At 46.6% G+C, this 15911-nt stretch overlaps 1 protein-coding gene across 2 annotated transcripts in view; it reads left to right on the top strand.

Annotated features, from left to right (window-relative positions):
- SWAP70 (switching B cell complex subunit SWAP70) overlaps nt 1–15911 on the top strand; it is a 70714-nt gene that overhangs the window by 50300 nt on the left and 4503 nt on the right. For both annotated transcript variants that reach the window (XM_037133800.2, XM_037133801.2), the window contains exons 5-9: nt 259–405; nt 1524–1632; nt 4164–4345; nt 8583–8690; nt 10097–10263. In XM_037133800.2, coding sequence (XP_036989695.1) covers nt 259–405; nt 1524–1632; nt 4164–4345; nt 8583–8690; nt 10097–10263 — 713 coding nt within the window. The remainder of the gene's footprint in view (nt 1–258; nt 406–1523; nt 1633–4163; nt 4346–8582; nt 8691–10096; nt 10264–15911) is intronic.

Consider the following 15911-nt stretch of genomic DNA (forward strand, 5'->3'; position numbering starts at 1 on the left):
AGCTTTGCAGGGAGGGGAAGTGTCCCTGAGTGTCTAAAACTCTGCGTAGACTTCCGTCTGCATGTGCAGGGACGCTGGGGACCGTGTCCCTGACCTTCATAGATCCTCAGGAGATTCAGGATCCACAACGGGAAAGAACACGGATACTTATGTGTTCAGGGCCACCTGTCAGATAGTGGAGTAGGCAAGAATGTCGAGGAAGAATGATATCAGCTCTTACAAATAATAGACATTTACATCTGGTTTAATCTCTCCTAGGGTTACATGTTGAAAAAAGGCCATAGGCGGAAAAACTGGACTGAACGCTGGTTTGTACTGAAACCCAACATAATTTCTTACTATGTGAGCGAGGATCTGAAAGATAAGAAAGGAGACATTCTCTTGGATGAAAACTGCTGTGTGGAGGTAAGTCAGCTGTTACCTCTTCCTGGTGCTGCCCCCTGCTGCTCAAGGAGTTTATCTTCCTTACGAACCTCAGGGCCTTCACATAATCTTAGAATTTAACATTTCCAATGTAATACAGGCATAAAGTCGCAGTACTATCTGAAGTAAAAATTAAAGATACCTGACACAGTTGTTTTCTGATGTGAATTTGTTTTATGTCTTATACTTGTGAACAAAATATAGGGATTAAATCTCATTTGTTTGTACATTTAAGGAATCACTTATTGAGTAAAACATAAAGAAGAAAAGAAAGCAAAAAATAATTTGAGTAATACAGTGTTTGAAATTATGAAAATACCAGAAAATCTGGGCCATTGAAATGAATAAAACTGAAGAAGGTGTGAGCATTGCCTTTGATATTTTGAGTGACTTTCAGGACATTTTTTCATAAACTGTTAATTCTGTAAAGAAATGAAATCCTTAAGATCATACGTTTTTTAGTGTTTACATTACCAGGCCTGTATTTGTTGAAGAACATTTAAAATACTAAAGATCTTACTCATAAATGATAACATTTTGATGGATAAAATGGTCCAGATGTATTAATATCCTGGAGTGTGCAGTGCCCATGAAGGGGTCTTCCCCAGCTCAGCAAACCATGGAGAATCACAGATTACCATAGGCCATGCCAGGCTCCTTCTAAGGATGCAGGTCAGGGACCACGGCTTCCCAGCAACAGTATCCCAGGTGCGAGGAGAGAAGAGCGCATCTCAGGCAGGTGTGGGAATCATCCCGCTTTAGAAGCCTCATAGCTCATAGGAGTTAATACTTGGATTAACTCCATGGGTTCCCGTAAGGGTTGTGCTCAGGTATGAGTCAGGTGCTCAGGACCACCCAGGGCACAGCACCCCCACCAGGTGTCGAGTTTGCTCCCAGGCTGGGCGCAGTGTCCTAATCAGGGCCATTGTTCCCAAAAGTAGTGTTGCCTAGGGGATAGAAGTAGTTAAGTCAATAATATGCATTTATAGATATTTTTCATTGACCTTGAATTCCAGCCAGGTTTTTGTAAATAGGATTGAATTTAACTTAAATGTTGAATACTCAAACTCTTAAAGAACTAATTTTGCTTTCTGTTTAAGTCTCTGCCTGACAAAGATGGAAAGAAATGCCTTTTTCTCATAAAATGTTTTGATAAGACCTTTGAGATCAGTGCTTCAGATAAGAAGAAGAAGCAGGAGTGGATTCAGGGTGAGTTCATTTTTATGATTTGTCAGGATGTAACTAGAGAGCTCTGGCTTTGTATTTTTGAGTCTCATTAAAGACACCGAGGTTCTTTCCTTGTCTAGAGTTATTTCTGGGTGTAACATCATAGTTTAAAGGAAAACAAATGAGGTGGAGTTTCCAAATTTTTCATCAGATTTCAGTTTTGTGATGATCTTGTAGGAAAATCGTAAACTGGATATTTTGAGTTTTACTTGCTGTTACTATTTGAAGGTATGGAATTTCCCCTTTTAACATCCGTGAAGAATTTTTTTTTTAAAGTATCCATTCTCGAGTTTTGAGTAGTGCATAAAACAGAAGAGGAATAATGGAGTAGCTTTTGAATAACTTTTAAGATCTGTTATTCCCATAAGAAATCACTTGTTTCAAATAATTATCTCAAGAGCTCAAACTTGATTTAAAAATTTTAAAGTATTCCAGAATTAATAGAATGAGACTTTATATATTGAGTTTTATTTTGCAATCATGAGGTGATTCTGACTGTGATATTCTTGGACATACTATGTTAACAGAACTCCCCCCCCCCCTTTTTGTTTTGGTCCTTCTGACTGTGCGCACTGGCCCAAAGAAAGGCATGAGCAGGAGTTTGCAGTACAGAAAGAAAAACAGTTTAATATTGAACTGACCGATGTGGAGGTGTTACAGGAAAATGAAGCAACCAGACACTGAGGGATTCTGGAGTAGGAGGTTTATTAACGTGCATGGGCCCATTGGAGTCAGTCTCCAAATTCTGAGCCCTGAACAAAGGATTCTTGGGGTTTATATAGCCTATGGGTCTTCCTGTCTACGTAGCAAAGCGAGATACAGAAGTGGAATGCGGTAATTAGTTCTATCTACGGGGCAGAAGCAGAATACAAAGGCTAAATGTGAAAATTAGTTCTATCTTCGGGGGTGCTAGCCCCAGTCCTTGTGACTGTCCTGCTGTTTGCTTTTCCCAGACGGCTTTATCATTCTCCCAGAGCGCCTGGGGTTTTGGTGAACAAAGGTTTCCCAAAGCTTCCCACATCACTGGGAGCTGATTGATTGGAGGTGAGGTAAGGGTAATAAATCATTTCTTCAGTCTCTGAGGATATTTCTGAGGTCTGCCCTGGCGCCCCCGTCTCATGCGGAGGCAGCCAGGAGGTCTCCACTTCGGGCCTCAGGAGCTGAAAGGTAACTTTGGTTGAGATGCTGTCTTCAGCCTGCCAGGGGTCCAGACCTGGTGACCGTTAGTGGGGTCCAGGCTGCTGCCTTCTGTGGCCTCGGGGGTGGTGCATCATCTGGGGAGAAGGCTGGTCGTGGAGGAGTATATATAAAGAGACATGATTTCTAGAGCTAGGGTTTAAAACTAAATTTAATGAACATCATAGGGACCCTTGGTGTCAGGTAAAAAAATACTGAAAGTTGTGGTCGTTTTTGATGTGGTTTAAGAGTTTGAGGCAAGCAAAGCTGGGTTTGAATCATCTTTCCTGAGTCACTTGAGTTGAGTGGCTGCTTTCTATTTCTGTGAAATAGGAACAATAATAGTACCTACCACTCGGCTTTGTTTTGGGAGTTAATTAAATAATGAAGATACACTTGCACATTTTACAATGCACATCACTGCAGAAGCGTTTGCAATAGATGGCAAACAACCCGACACCCGCCGATCGGCAGACGGCTGACAGCTGTGCCGCGCCTGCGCAGCGGGGTGCTGTGCTGGGCTTTGTGCACTGATGTGGGCGCTCTCCAGGGTAAATTATGTGAAAAGGAAATCGGGGCCCCGAAGAGTGTGTTATGTCACTGTTTGTGTCTGAAGAAGGTGGGGGTGTAGTGATGCACATACTTAAAGTATCTCAGGAAAGATGCACAAGGAAGTGTTGGCATTAGTTCCTGGCGGCGCCAGGAACCTAGTGCTTGGGGATAGGAGAAGGGGGGCTTCTGCTTTGTCCTTTCATGCTTTTGAATTTGAACAGTGGGATGGCACTAGCTATTCAAAAAGCTAAATTTATGTAATTGAAACAGTAAAGAAATCAGATTTCATATAAAAATGAGGTAATATACATAAAGGGCACACATATAGCAAGTATTGAATAAATGGTAGCACTATTTTCACCTCCGGAAGAGACCACAAGGCTTAGCTGTCAGGCTGATTAAACACAGCAGGCAGCAAATCAGGTGTCAGAGCTTTCAATCTCAGCCCTCGCTGTGTCTTAATCTCATTTAGCCTTTTGAGGAGTGTGGAAGAGGGAATTGAAAGTGTGGTTTTAAATTCTTCACATGTGTGTGGTAGTCCCGAATCGAGTATCTAGTTTGCAGTTTTGGAACTGGTAGCAACTGTAGAGGTCGTCTCTCTCACTTTAGAGATGAGGATCCTGATGCAGCTGCAGACTGCGTGCTGGGCTCAAGGTCACACCGCCGCTCCGCGGCAGAATCCGAAGCTGCACTGCATTTCCCTCTGCTCCCTGCTGTGCCATTTGCAGGTTAGGCTTACAAAGGATAATGGGTGTTTCCTGTTTTCTCTCCGCCACCTTTCCCAGCCATTCATTCTACTATCCACCTGTTGAAGCTGGGAAGTCCCCCACCACACAAAGAAGCCCGCCAGCGACGGAAAGAGCTCCGGAAGAAGCTGCTGGCGGAGCAGGAGGAGCTGGAGCGGCAGATGAAGGAGCTGCAGGCCGCCAATGAAAACAAGCAGCAGGAGCTGGAGGCCGTGAGGAAGGTGGGAAGAGTCCGCAGGAGTGGGGAGGGCTCTGCCCTGCGGGATCCATAGCAGCCTCGCTTCCGACCTTAGGTTTCAGCAAGACCAGCTTACTGCAACTTTAGGCAGGTTTTTCAGTGTTCTCAGGAAGTGTATCTACACCCCGTGAAACACCCTGATTTTCCCCAGCCCTGAAAGTATGAGAGTCTCAGGGCAGCAAGGACATGTCATTGATCAGAAAAGCATATTTATAAGAATGAGCACAGTTGCATTTTGTCAGAAAAAATGAGAAATTTTATTCCCTTGAGGATGTCAGGGTCACTTTTGGTGACCTGGGCAGTCTCTCCCTTTCTGAGTTTACCCACCTTAACTCCCATCTTCACTCCCAAGGACTTGGCAAGACCCTTAATGTAGAATTTCGGGTTTCACTTCCTGTTTGGAGACAAAGATACAGTTTGGTTCAGCTTCTTCCATGTTAGGGCTAGGAGGTCAGGTACCATAGGCTGTGCGGGACAGCTGTGACCATTCACCGGGAAACCTTGTTCCTTGGTTATGTCATGGTTTTGGCGGCGGTGGTGAGTGCCCGCCCAGTGTGTGGGCGTGGTCTTCACCTGGGACACCTGGGTGAGCCTGTCTGCCGGTGTCACTGAGCACGGGCTGACCAGGAGCTGGAAGACCTTTCGAGTCCTGCTCTGCAGCACCTGGGCCCTGGGGCATGGGGGTGGGTCACACTGTTGTTACCTTCGAGAAGATGAGACCTCGGTTCTTGTTTTCTTGAAGGAAAGATTTGTCAAGAGACAAAATGCAGTACAGCAAGAATGTACTGGCTGCAGCAAAAGCACACTCAGGACAGTGAAAGCAGGAAGGCAGTAGTATAGAGGAGGCCACAGGAGAACCCAGACCCGGCTGCTTTAGCTCACTGGGAAGTCAGAGAAAGGGGTTTCTTGGAGACGGGTTGAGGGGTTTAGGCTGGGACAAGCTACCGCTGCCCATCAGTCCCCTGTTTGCAAGTCTGGTGGGTCCCTTAGAGTTTAGGGGATGTGAGCCTGTGGGGGAGGAGGGAGAAGGCAATGTGTTAAAGGTCTTTTGTCCTGAGCAGTTTTGTTTGTTTGTGTCTTTTATAGGCAGGAATCTTAGGGGAGGTCTCAGGAGAGGATCACAGTAGAGCATTTATCAGCTTTCCAGGTGTGTCCTTTCAGGGTCATGGTCTCCACTGATTGGTCGGTGCCAGGGTCAGCGTCATTAGTCAGTGCTGCTGGTCCTGAGGCAACCACAGTGTCACTCCTCTGGTTTTGCTGTTTTTGGGGGCCTGGAGCTGAAACACAGCTGAGGCTAAGATGTATCTGTAGGGAGGAAAGACCAGGGGGTCTAATGCACAGGGCCAGTGACATGCTGGGGGGGGAGGTCACCCTGGGGTGAGGTCCTTGTGCTCTCGGTTCTTCCCATTGCTAGGCACCTGGGACCTTCTGCCCTGGTGACCTCCTGTACCTGGCCCATCAGCTGTGCTCTGCTCAGGTCTGTCCAACTGCTGACCGAGTCATAAGGCCCTGCATTCCTGGTGGGTCTTCTCTCTGCAACCCATGGACGTGCTACACTGCATGCCGGCTTCCTCTGAGTAGACTCACAAAGAATTTTTTTATGTTTTCACAGTCTTAAGGACCATGAGGACATACAGTCTTAGACACAGGTGTTCCTAACCAGCACGTCTGCTTTCGAACAGCAGCTCCTCAGGTCTTGCTGTTCCTCTTCCCAGATCACTCCTGCATCTTGCCTCTTCCTGCTGTAGTACGTTTTCTTTAAAAACTCCCTTCACAGGCTCGGGTGGGCACCTGCGGTGGGTGGTTGCTGCTTCCTCTGTCCACTGTGCACAGAGCAGGAGTGGGTGTTATGGGAGTGGGGCCCTGACCTTTTTGCTTTAAAAAAGGATTGGGCCACGCATGCAAAGGAGAGTATGAAACATGTGCACAAATAAAGTGGCTGTTTCTGAACTACTGCCCAAGTCAAGAGAGAATATTGCCAATATTTTAGCAGCTCCTGTGTCTTCTCTTCCTTCTATAGGAAATTTACAAACAGCAAGTTTGTGGTTTAGTATAGTTTTATGAGTTTTTATGCATGCCCGGATTCTTGTAACTAGTACAGACAGACTCCAGAACAATTCCAGTGCCTCAAAGGATTTATTTCCTCACACTGCTGCTTGTATTGAGACCCTCCCCTCACCCCAACCCCGGAAACCATCGATCTTTTCTGTTCCTGTATTTTTGCCTTTTCCAAATTGTCATGCCAATGGAGTCATTCAGTGAGTGTGTTTTAGAGAGTGGGTTCTTTGAGTCAGCATCGTGCATTTGAGATGCATCCATCAGCATCCCTTTAAATTCTTTTGCAGCCGGGCCCCCAGCAACATGTACGTGCCCTGCTCTGTGTCACGTGAGTGCACACCTGAGCTGACGAGGTCTCGCCGGGCCCCTTGGACAGCTTCTCCACTACTTAGTTTTATAGAATTACTTAAGCAAATAATTTGGGATTTGATGGGTAAATGGTGAAAATTATTACAGATCCCTTAATAGTCTATCATTTCCTTTTTCTTACCAAGAAATAAAATTCTCCAGTTTCCCACTGAAGCATTTTTAGAAAAATACTACTCATAATATTTTAATCACCTGGAATTAGGTTACAGATTGTGAATTTTGTATGACTTGTTAGGCCTTAATTGATTCAGAAGAAGGAATAAGAAAAATGGTATTTTAAAAATAAACGAATAGATTTCTTTAAAGGGTTTACCCAAATAACTTTTAAAAAGACTTTTTTGGGGGGGTACTTTTAGGTTCACGGTGGAATTAAGAAGGTACAGATTTCCCATCTGCCTCCTGCCCCGACACACGCACAGCCTCCCCCATCCTCACCGTGGGCCGCCGACGGTGCCTCCCAAGTCCGGACTGACACTCACAATCACCCCACAGTTACAGTTTGTGTTGGGGCTCACTCTTGCTGTTCTACATTCTGTGGGTTTGGGCGAATGTACAATATAATGACATAGATCTACCATTATAGTGAAAAATGATAAAACACGTTATCAGTTTTAGAGAGAGGGGAGGGAGGGAAACACTGATGTGTGAAGGAAACCTCATGTGGTTTAGTTTGTTGGTCTCATGGAGCCCCGAGCCTCTCCTTATCCCTTCCCACCAACATCTCCGTTGTTTCCAAGAGTATCTTCAGTCTTGAACTCCTCGCACTGTTTTGAATCAAGTTAGTTCTTCAGGGAGAGCTTCAGAGCCTGCCTTTCTCCCTGGGCAAAGCACCTCTGTTTCAGTGCCTTGGAGCTGGGGTAGAGTCAGTGGTCTTGCTTCTCTTGGTGTGAAACCCTGCTGTACGAGCCTGTCACTACGTGGTCACCTCTGGTCTCCATTTGCTTCTCCTAGTGTGGAACCTCTGCCCTCCCACCGAGTTGGGACAAGGGTGATCGGGCTCTCATCCCCGAGGCAGAACCTCTACCCCACGAGTTGGGGTGGTGGGGGAAGAGAGCCCCATACCTCTCAGCCACTCTTGCTTAGAATAGGGTTTCAGCAACATGGAGCTGGATGGGTGAGAAATACTGGCTGCCAGCCCCTCCTGGGGAGGTGCCTCGGCCCAGACTGTGAGCTGGGGAGGGGGTGCCCCATGCTCTTGGTTCCATTGCCTTGGGGTAGAGCTTCCTTCTCGCTGACACTGGGCGAAAGGGAGGGGGCTGCACTGTGGCTCAGATGCCAGACTCTCGCTGTACTGAGATTTCATTGATTTTCTTGGATCAATGTTCTCCATTTGCTGCATGCCCTTAGGATAATTCTCAAAGACTTTAAGTGGTTGTTTTTGTGTTTAGTTGTTGTTTCACCGGGGGAAGGGGTCCGTGCAGTTCCTCATGTCCCCCTTCAGGAAATCGAGTGCTGGTAAAAGTTTTAAGGAATAACGTGTAAGATGATGAAACTACAGGAAGAACTCAAGAAGTAGATCTCAAACCTCATGAGTGCATCTGCAAGTGCATTTAACTCAATGACTCTATTGCAAAATGTTGTTCAGACTCATCAGTGGTCATCCATTTAATGAATTTGTGTGTTGACTCGGAAAACTGTTGGAAGTCTGGCAGATCTGAGAGTTTTTATTCTGTATTTACCTCACATTAGGGATGTTTGGATTTGCACGGCTGTTTGTGTGGCCGTTCTCTCTCCAAATGCACTTCACTGTAACGCTTCCCGCTTTTCTGTGGGTGGGTTTTTTGATTGGGTAGAAACTGGAAGAAGCAGCGTCTCGGGCAGCAGAAGAAGAGAAGAAACGCCTTCAGACTCAAGTGGAACTACAAGCCAGGTTCAGCACGGAGCTGGAGCGGGAGAAGCTTGTGAGTAGCTTTGGTCAGCTGCCCCTCAGCTGGGGAGAGCATCTTGGCAGCTTGGCTCTGCTCCTAACTTGCCATGGGCCACTGGGGAAGTTAGGTGTTTGTTTATTCATCCATTATCAGTTTATGGAGCACCTTCTGTGTGCTGGCACCATCCGGGGCAGACCTGTACAGAGGGGTGGAGAGGGCTGTGGTTGGGGCAGCCATATGTTCCGGTTCGACTGGGGCAGCCCCTGCCGTCCCGGTACAGTGATCAGTGGCATCCCTTTGCCTTCGTTCCCTTCTCAGAGAGCCCCGGCTGGGAAAATAAACAGCTGTGGGAAAAGTACGCAGATTCCATGACTGGTTCACACCATGAGAACACGTGAACTCTGGGCTGCTGCTCTGGGCAGCTCTGATTCCATCCCAGCCCGCTGGTTATTGGGGCGCAGGTCTTCTCACACTGAGCTCTACTGTGTGGGGGACTCTGAGCCCAGCCTGTTACACAGATGCTCGTCACGCTGCCTTTAGTAACCTTCTGTCGCTCAGAGCCGAGACAGACATATTTGAGTCGTGGGAGCAAAGTGCACAGATGGAGGCGAGCGTGACATGGAGGACGGCCGCCCTCACAGCCAGAGGTCTGGGTTTGCTTCCTCTGCTCCTGCGTACTGGGCCTTTGTCCCCTCTCCTTTATGGTAGGGACATCACCACACCGTCCCCACACCATCTGTCTGACTGTACCGATGGTGAGGTGGGCTAATACCGGGGAAACTGTTTTATGAACTGTGGGCCCATAGGCTCGTGTGTGCACTGTTATGTTTAGGATGTTCTTGCCTTTTCATTGTCAAGGCAGAGATTCAGACTCTTAAATCCAGAAGGGAGAAACCGTACACTTGTTAGGACACTAAGTTAGCTGCTTGAAAAGCACCTGCCTCTACAACTTGCTGCTCCCCTGCCCCAGGGAGGAGGGAGGCGGAGGGAGCAGGTGCTGGGCAGCCAGGTAAGTGGAGCAGTCTCTGCAGGTCTGCGGTTCCTTCCCCCTGTGGCAGTTTTGACGCAGGAAAGGTTCATTCCTTTTAGAGAAGACTGTGGTGGTCAAACACTTGTAGCTTGAAGACAGAAAAGAATTTAAAGAGAAGTTATACGGGGAAACATTTTTTCCATCACTTGATTCTAAGTGTGGAGTGGACAGGGTGGGGAACGGAGCGGGGCAGGAAAACACCACTGGGGTTGTCCTTTGTCCCTGGACTCAAGGGTGTGGCCTGGTGTTGGTCCTGGGAGTGCTGCTCTCAGTTCCTCCGTGTTTCCTTCAGGGACTGAAGGACGGTCCGCTGGGGCTGCGGCCGCCCCTCAGGCTGGGTGTGGGGTGGGAGGGTTTTCCTGAGGGTGCAGTCGACCTGCGTTTAAATGTGACCCTTTCATACCATCAGATCAGACAGCAGATGGAAGAACAGGTTGCCCAGAAGTCCTCTGAACTGGAGCAGTATCTGCAGCGAGTACGGGAGTTGGAAGGCATGTACCTGAAGCTGCAGGAGGCTCTTGAGGATGAGAGACAGGCCCGGCAAGATGAAGAGACCGTGCGGAAGCTTCAGGCCAGGTGCCAGATCAGTCTGTGTGCTGTGCCTCTGGGAGCAGTTTCCAGTAGTGACAACACTGGGGTCGGGGGAGGGCTCTCTGCTAGGGGAGGGGGGCGGGGCAAGGAGACACCACCCCCCCCCCACCCGGGCTGGGCTGCTGTGTTGTTTACTGTCAGTCTGGGGCTGGGGGGAGTCTGGCTCTGGGGCTCAGGACTGCCCTGTATCTATTTTAGAGCAGTCCTTTGAGTCTGTTGGGTGGGGCACCTCCAGTCACGGACCCAGGGTCAGCTCCGGTGAGACCCTGGCTTTGGTGACGTGTTCAGGACCAGAGTGGGGCCCATGGTGCTGAGACAGGGACCCACTTCAGGCCAGAGTTGCAGCCCCTTAGTGGGGATGTCTCTTTGGTCATTCGGGATTAGTGACATTCCTTAAATTATTATTATTTGAAATGTTAGTTTTAGAAGTTCCTAAAACTTAGGGTTTTTTTTCCTTAGAGCTTTTATTTTAACTAATTAATTAATCCTTCCTTTGAGCTTTAAAGTCAGGCTTACTGTCTATGATGGTCATGTTCTCGGATGAGAACTCTGGGGGCTTGGTTTCTGCAGCAGCAGGGAGGACGAGGCGGCCTGAAGGCCCAAAGGGAAACTCGGGCTGGCCTCTTTGGGTTCTGCTTGCTTCCCTGATTGCTGTCTTTAAAAACGTTTGCCCCAGTCACAACGGCTGGTCAGTGCGGTATGCCGCAGGCTTGGAGCTGCGACTCCCTGCTTTGGGGACGGGAGTGAGATGGCCCGGGGCAGGTTTCCATGGCTGCCCGTCCACAGGTGGGGCAGCAGGGGAGCTTGTTTAATGTTTAGGCAGGAAGAGAAAGGAGGAGGTCTTTGTTGTCCACTTTGCCAAAATGATTTTAAAAATAAGCGGGCTTGGAAAATTTTAATTCTGTTAAGGAAAAAACGATCTTCTGGATAGAAATGTAAGTGCTCCGCGCATTGCCTGGCATCAGTAGGTACCCCAGGTCTGCGTTCAGTGTGCTGTGATGGTGACGGTTCTCTGGTACCTCCGCCCAGTTGCATTGGGCAGTGATGTTAGCACAAGATACAGGGAACGGGAAGCTTTGAGTCTCATGTGACTTCACAGAGAGGCATTCTAAGGGACACGAGATGGTTTCTGAGCCTCTTTGTAATTTGTGGTGTGTGGGGAGTTTATAGATAGATTACTCTTGAGCAGAGAATTCACAGATGAGCTCTGATGCCTGTATTCTCTGCAGTTTTGAGAGAGGCCAATTACAACACAGGAGAGAATTAGATCTCAAAAGGAACCAAATACCTCTAGAAATTTATTGAAGTATTATTTTTTAAATGAGTGATCTTTTGAATTAGTGATAATTTTGGAGAATAAAACTTTTTTTTTTCCATCCACATCTCCTCCCTTTTCTTCATTGCTCAATACAAGCCCAGTCTGTGTACTTCTCTCCGATTTCCCATACGAGTCACCGTTATCTCTCGTCCATGCGACTGCTCGGCTCCTTCCCAGTCTCCTCACCAGGGTTCTCTCCAGTCCCTTTTCCTAGCTGCAGCCAAATGACTGCTCCTGAGATACACTCTCAGTCTGTGAGGACAATACAGTGAAGCGATTTTGACTAGAGACCAGGTTAGCATTCTAAAGGCTGAGATCAAGGACATCACCCATAACTAGAGCAAAAAGTTAGACATAGGAAAATACAAGGGAAGAAGTAAGAGACACGGAGGACTATTTCATGAGGTCCTTGTGGTTTTTCACTAGTGATAAATGTCAGAATCACCTGTAAATCTTCTAAAAAACACACATGTAGGGCCTGTCCCATATTGACTGAATCAAGATGTCTGTGGATAGGAGTCAGTCATGAGTGTTGTTATTTAAAAAACTCTGTTTTGTACCCTCTGATTTAAGTATATAGCAAAATGGTTTCAACCTTTTGAATGAAAATGTAGCTATTACATGTGTACCCATTTGTACAGATAAACTGAAATTATTATTTTTTTATAGTATTAATCCTTTTTATTTTTGTAAGTTGGTAGTCTTTATTTTATTTTTTTAAATTTTTTATCGATTATGCTGTTACAGTTGTTCTATTCCCCCTTTCATTCCCCTCCACCCTACCCCCCCATCCCCACCATTACCCCCTCTTTAGTTTATGACCATGTGTCTCAAGTCCTTTAGATTCTATATTTCCCATGCTATTCTTGCCCCCCCATCTATTTTTGCCCCCCCATAGACTTATCTATTGTCTATGCTACTTATTTTCTGTACCTTCTCCCCCCTTCTCCTCCTCCCACTCCCCTGTTGCTAACCCTCTTTGAGATCTTCATTTCTATGTTTCTACTCCTGATCTAGCTGTCCTTTTAGTTTGCTTTTGTTTTAGGTGTGGTTGTTAATAAACTGTGAGTTTGTTGTCCTTTCACTGTTCATGTTTCTTTAAGTTTTTTTTCTTAGATAAGTCCCTTTAACATTTCATATAATAAGGGCTTGGTGATGATGAACTCCTTGAATTTGATCTTATCTGAGAAGCACTTTATCTGTCCTCCCATTCTAAATGAAAGTTTTGCTGGATAGAGCAATCTTGGTTGTAGGTCTTTGGATTTCATGACTTGGAATACCTCTTTCCAGCCCCTTCTTGCCTGTAAGGTCTCTTTTGAGAAATCCGCTGACAGCCTGATGGGAACTCCTTTGTAGGTGACTGTCCCCTTAGCTCTTGCTGCTTCTAGGATTCTCTCCTTCATTTTAATTTTGGCTAATGTAATGATGATGTGCCTTGGTGTGTTCCTTCTTGGGTCCAACTTCTTTGGTACTCTCTGAGCTTCCTGGATTTCCTGGAAGTCTATTTCCTTTGCCAGATTGGGGAAATTCTCCTTTATTATTTGTTCAAATAAGTTTTTCACTGGTGGCTGTGCCTTTCCCCCTTCTGGTACCCCTATAATTCGGATGTTGGAGTGTTTAAAGATGTCCTGGAGGTTCCTAAGACTCTCCTCATTTCTTTGAATTCTTGCTTCCTGACTCTTTTCTGTTTGGCCATTATTTGCTTTCTTCTGGTCCACTCCATTGATTTGAGTCCCAGTTTCCTTTTCATCGCTATTGGTTTCCTGTGCAATTCCATTCATTTCAATTAGTTTCACCTTCATATATTTGTCTAATTTGTGGCTATAATCAACCAGTTCTGTGAGGATCCTGATCACCAGTGTTTTAAACTGTGCGTCTGAGAGTTTTGCTATTTCTTCATCGCTTAGATCTATAGGCTCTGGGGCTTTGAGATCTTCTTGCGCCATTTTTGGTCTGTTCTGGCCCTTTAAGTGTGAGAAGCGGCACCTTGGACTCCCAGGTCGCTGGGTTGTGACGCTGTATGTGGGGGCGTGGTCAGAGCGGGAAAATGGCGACCCCCTCTGCTGTTTCTCACAGCTGGGTGAGGAGCAGTGCCTTAGGTGGTTCACCTGGGCCGGGCCACTCAGAGTCGCTGGGTTATGACGCTGTATGTGGAGGTGGGGTCAGAGCAGAGAAATGGCGGCGCCCTCCACTGCCGCTTGCCGTGGGGACCTGCCGGCCGGGTCCAACCGCCCACTCCCTCGCCTGTCCACCCGCGCACAAATGCGCGACCACAGTCAACACGCAGCCCCGCTGCCCCGCTGTCTCCTCCGCCGTCGCTCGCCTGGTCGCTCGCTCGGTCGCTCACTGGGTCGCTCACTAGGTCCAACCCTGTGCCTGGATTCCGCGTGCCGGAGTCCATCCGACCGAGTCCTCCTGTGCAACCCCGCTTCACCAGCCGCTGGTTTCGCCCCTCTTACCGGTCAGGCTGAAGAATTTGTTCTTAATGGACTTCCGAAAAGTTCAATTTTCCGTGTTCTGGCTGTGTTTTCTGTTGCTAATATTTATTTGTCTCTAAACTTGGTTGTGTGAGAAGGCACAGCACATCCACCTATGCCTCCATCTTGGCGGAAGTCCTCTAAACTGAAATTATTGCACAAAAGTTAACTTATTCTTGATGTGCAAAGGCCACTTTATGACTATAATTATTTTACTATTCTAAATTATTTTTCTTTCAACTTAGTTTTTGGAACTTGACACAGATAAGCTGACGCCCTCTGGCGGTCATTTTTAAGTGCCTGGAGTCCCTCTCCTGAAGTCCCAGAAGGCTGGGCCTGGTTCAGAGGGTGGTCTTGTCAGACTGGCAAAGGGGGCTTTCTCCTTGCTCCCACTTGCAGGACAGGCCTTCTGGGTAGAAAAATCAAGAGAAGTCTTCCTGGGGTTGGGATAGAAACATTTAAGTTTGGCACTAGTTACATGAGGTAAATCTTACTGTCAAGGGCCTGGTCCTTTGTTTCAGCAATAGCCTGTCATTCCTGGAATATTTAGCATCTCGTTGTTCTTCCAATGGACAACCCTTTCTCTGCCAGTGTCTTAAGCTTCCCCAGAGATACTTTATAGAGTAGTTTGTATAAATACAAGAATTTTGACTTGAGCCCTCTGGGTCTTGTCATTTTTTTAACATTAAAATTGAAGTGTGGTTCTTCGATGTGTAATCTGGACGCCTCTGCTGAATGAGCACTCAGAAGAAAGCCGTTCATCTGACGTTGGGACAACTCAATTATCGGAAAGTTCTTGAGGCTGAGCCATCATCTGTCCTAGTATAACTTCCACCCACTACGTTTTTGGATCTGTAAGCAGCATGCTCTAGTCTCAGCAACAGGTGCTGCCCGGCAGGCGCCCAGGGAATATTTTGTGAATGAGTGAATGGATACCAGTTCTACTTCCTGGGGCCGCGTGGAACAACAGTCTTTCTTCCATGTGATGATACTTTTCATAAATTTGAAGGTAGTTAGGAACTGAGCTCTGGGTTGAGGCCTGGGTTTGATTCCCAGCTACTTTCTAACTGTGATTTTATTTGTTAAATAATTTTATTTTAAAACATTTAAAATTTTTTATTTATTTTTTAGAGAGAGAGAAACATCAATTTGTTGTTCTGCTTGTTGATGCATACGTTGGTTGATTCTTGCGTGTGCTCTGATTGGGATCCAACTTGCAACCTTGTTGTATGTGGACAATGCTCTAACCAACTGAGCTATCTGGTCAGGGCCTGTGTGATTTTAGAAAAGCTATTTAATTATGTTGAGCCTTCAGTTGCTTATCAATAAACTAAGGGTAACTGCCAGCCTTGTAGGGTTGTTGTGAAGACTAGATGAGGTAATGCATGAGATGTGCTTGGTGTGAGGCCTGGCACCTGGTAGGGAGTCGCTCAGAGCATTGGCTTCTGCTCCTACATCTCATTTGCAGATGAGGGAGACAGATAATGTGGAGAATGTCAAGATAAGCATTTGTAAAGCTACTGGCAGGCTGGCATGATGGTTTTAAAGCAAGAAGATCGTTTAGAATATCAACAGAACAAGTACAGGATTCAGGAGACCTGGCTGATAGCAATTCATTTGAGAAGATTCGGGGTTTTATTTCCTTGTGCTGTGATTGGCAAAAACCTCACATATTCCTGGGCAACCTTAGTGAATGTGGGAGATCCAGAGAAAATGAGGTAACAGTGACTTTGTAATGAAAAGAGCTGCTACTTAGCACTTTCTACACAATAGGCCCTGCCCTAAGCACCTTACACCGATTATCACATTTAATGCATCAGCAAACCTTTGATGGTGGG

This window comes from Artibeus jamaicensis, unplaced genomic scaffold (genome assembly GCF_021234435.1).
Source record: "Artibeus jamaicensis isolate MK-2021 breed Jamaican fruit bat unplaced genomic scaffold, CSHL_Jam_final contig_797, whole genome shotgun sequence".
NCBI lineage: Eukaryota > Metazoa > Chordata > Mammalia > Chiroptera > Phyllostomidae > Artibeus > Artibeus jamaicensis.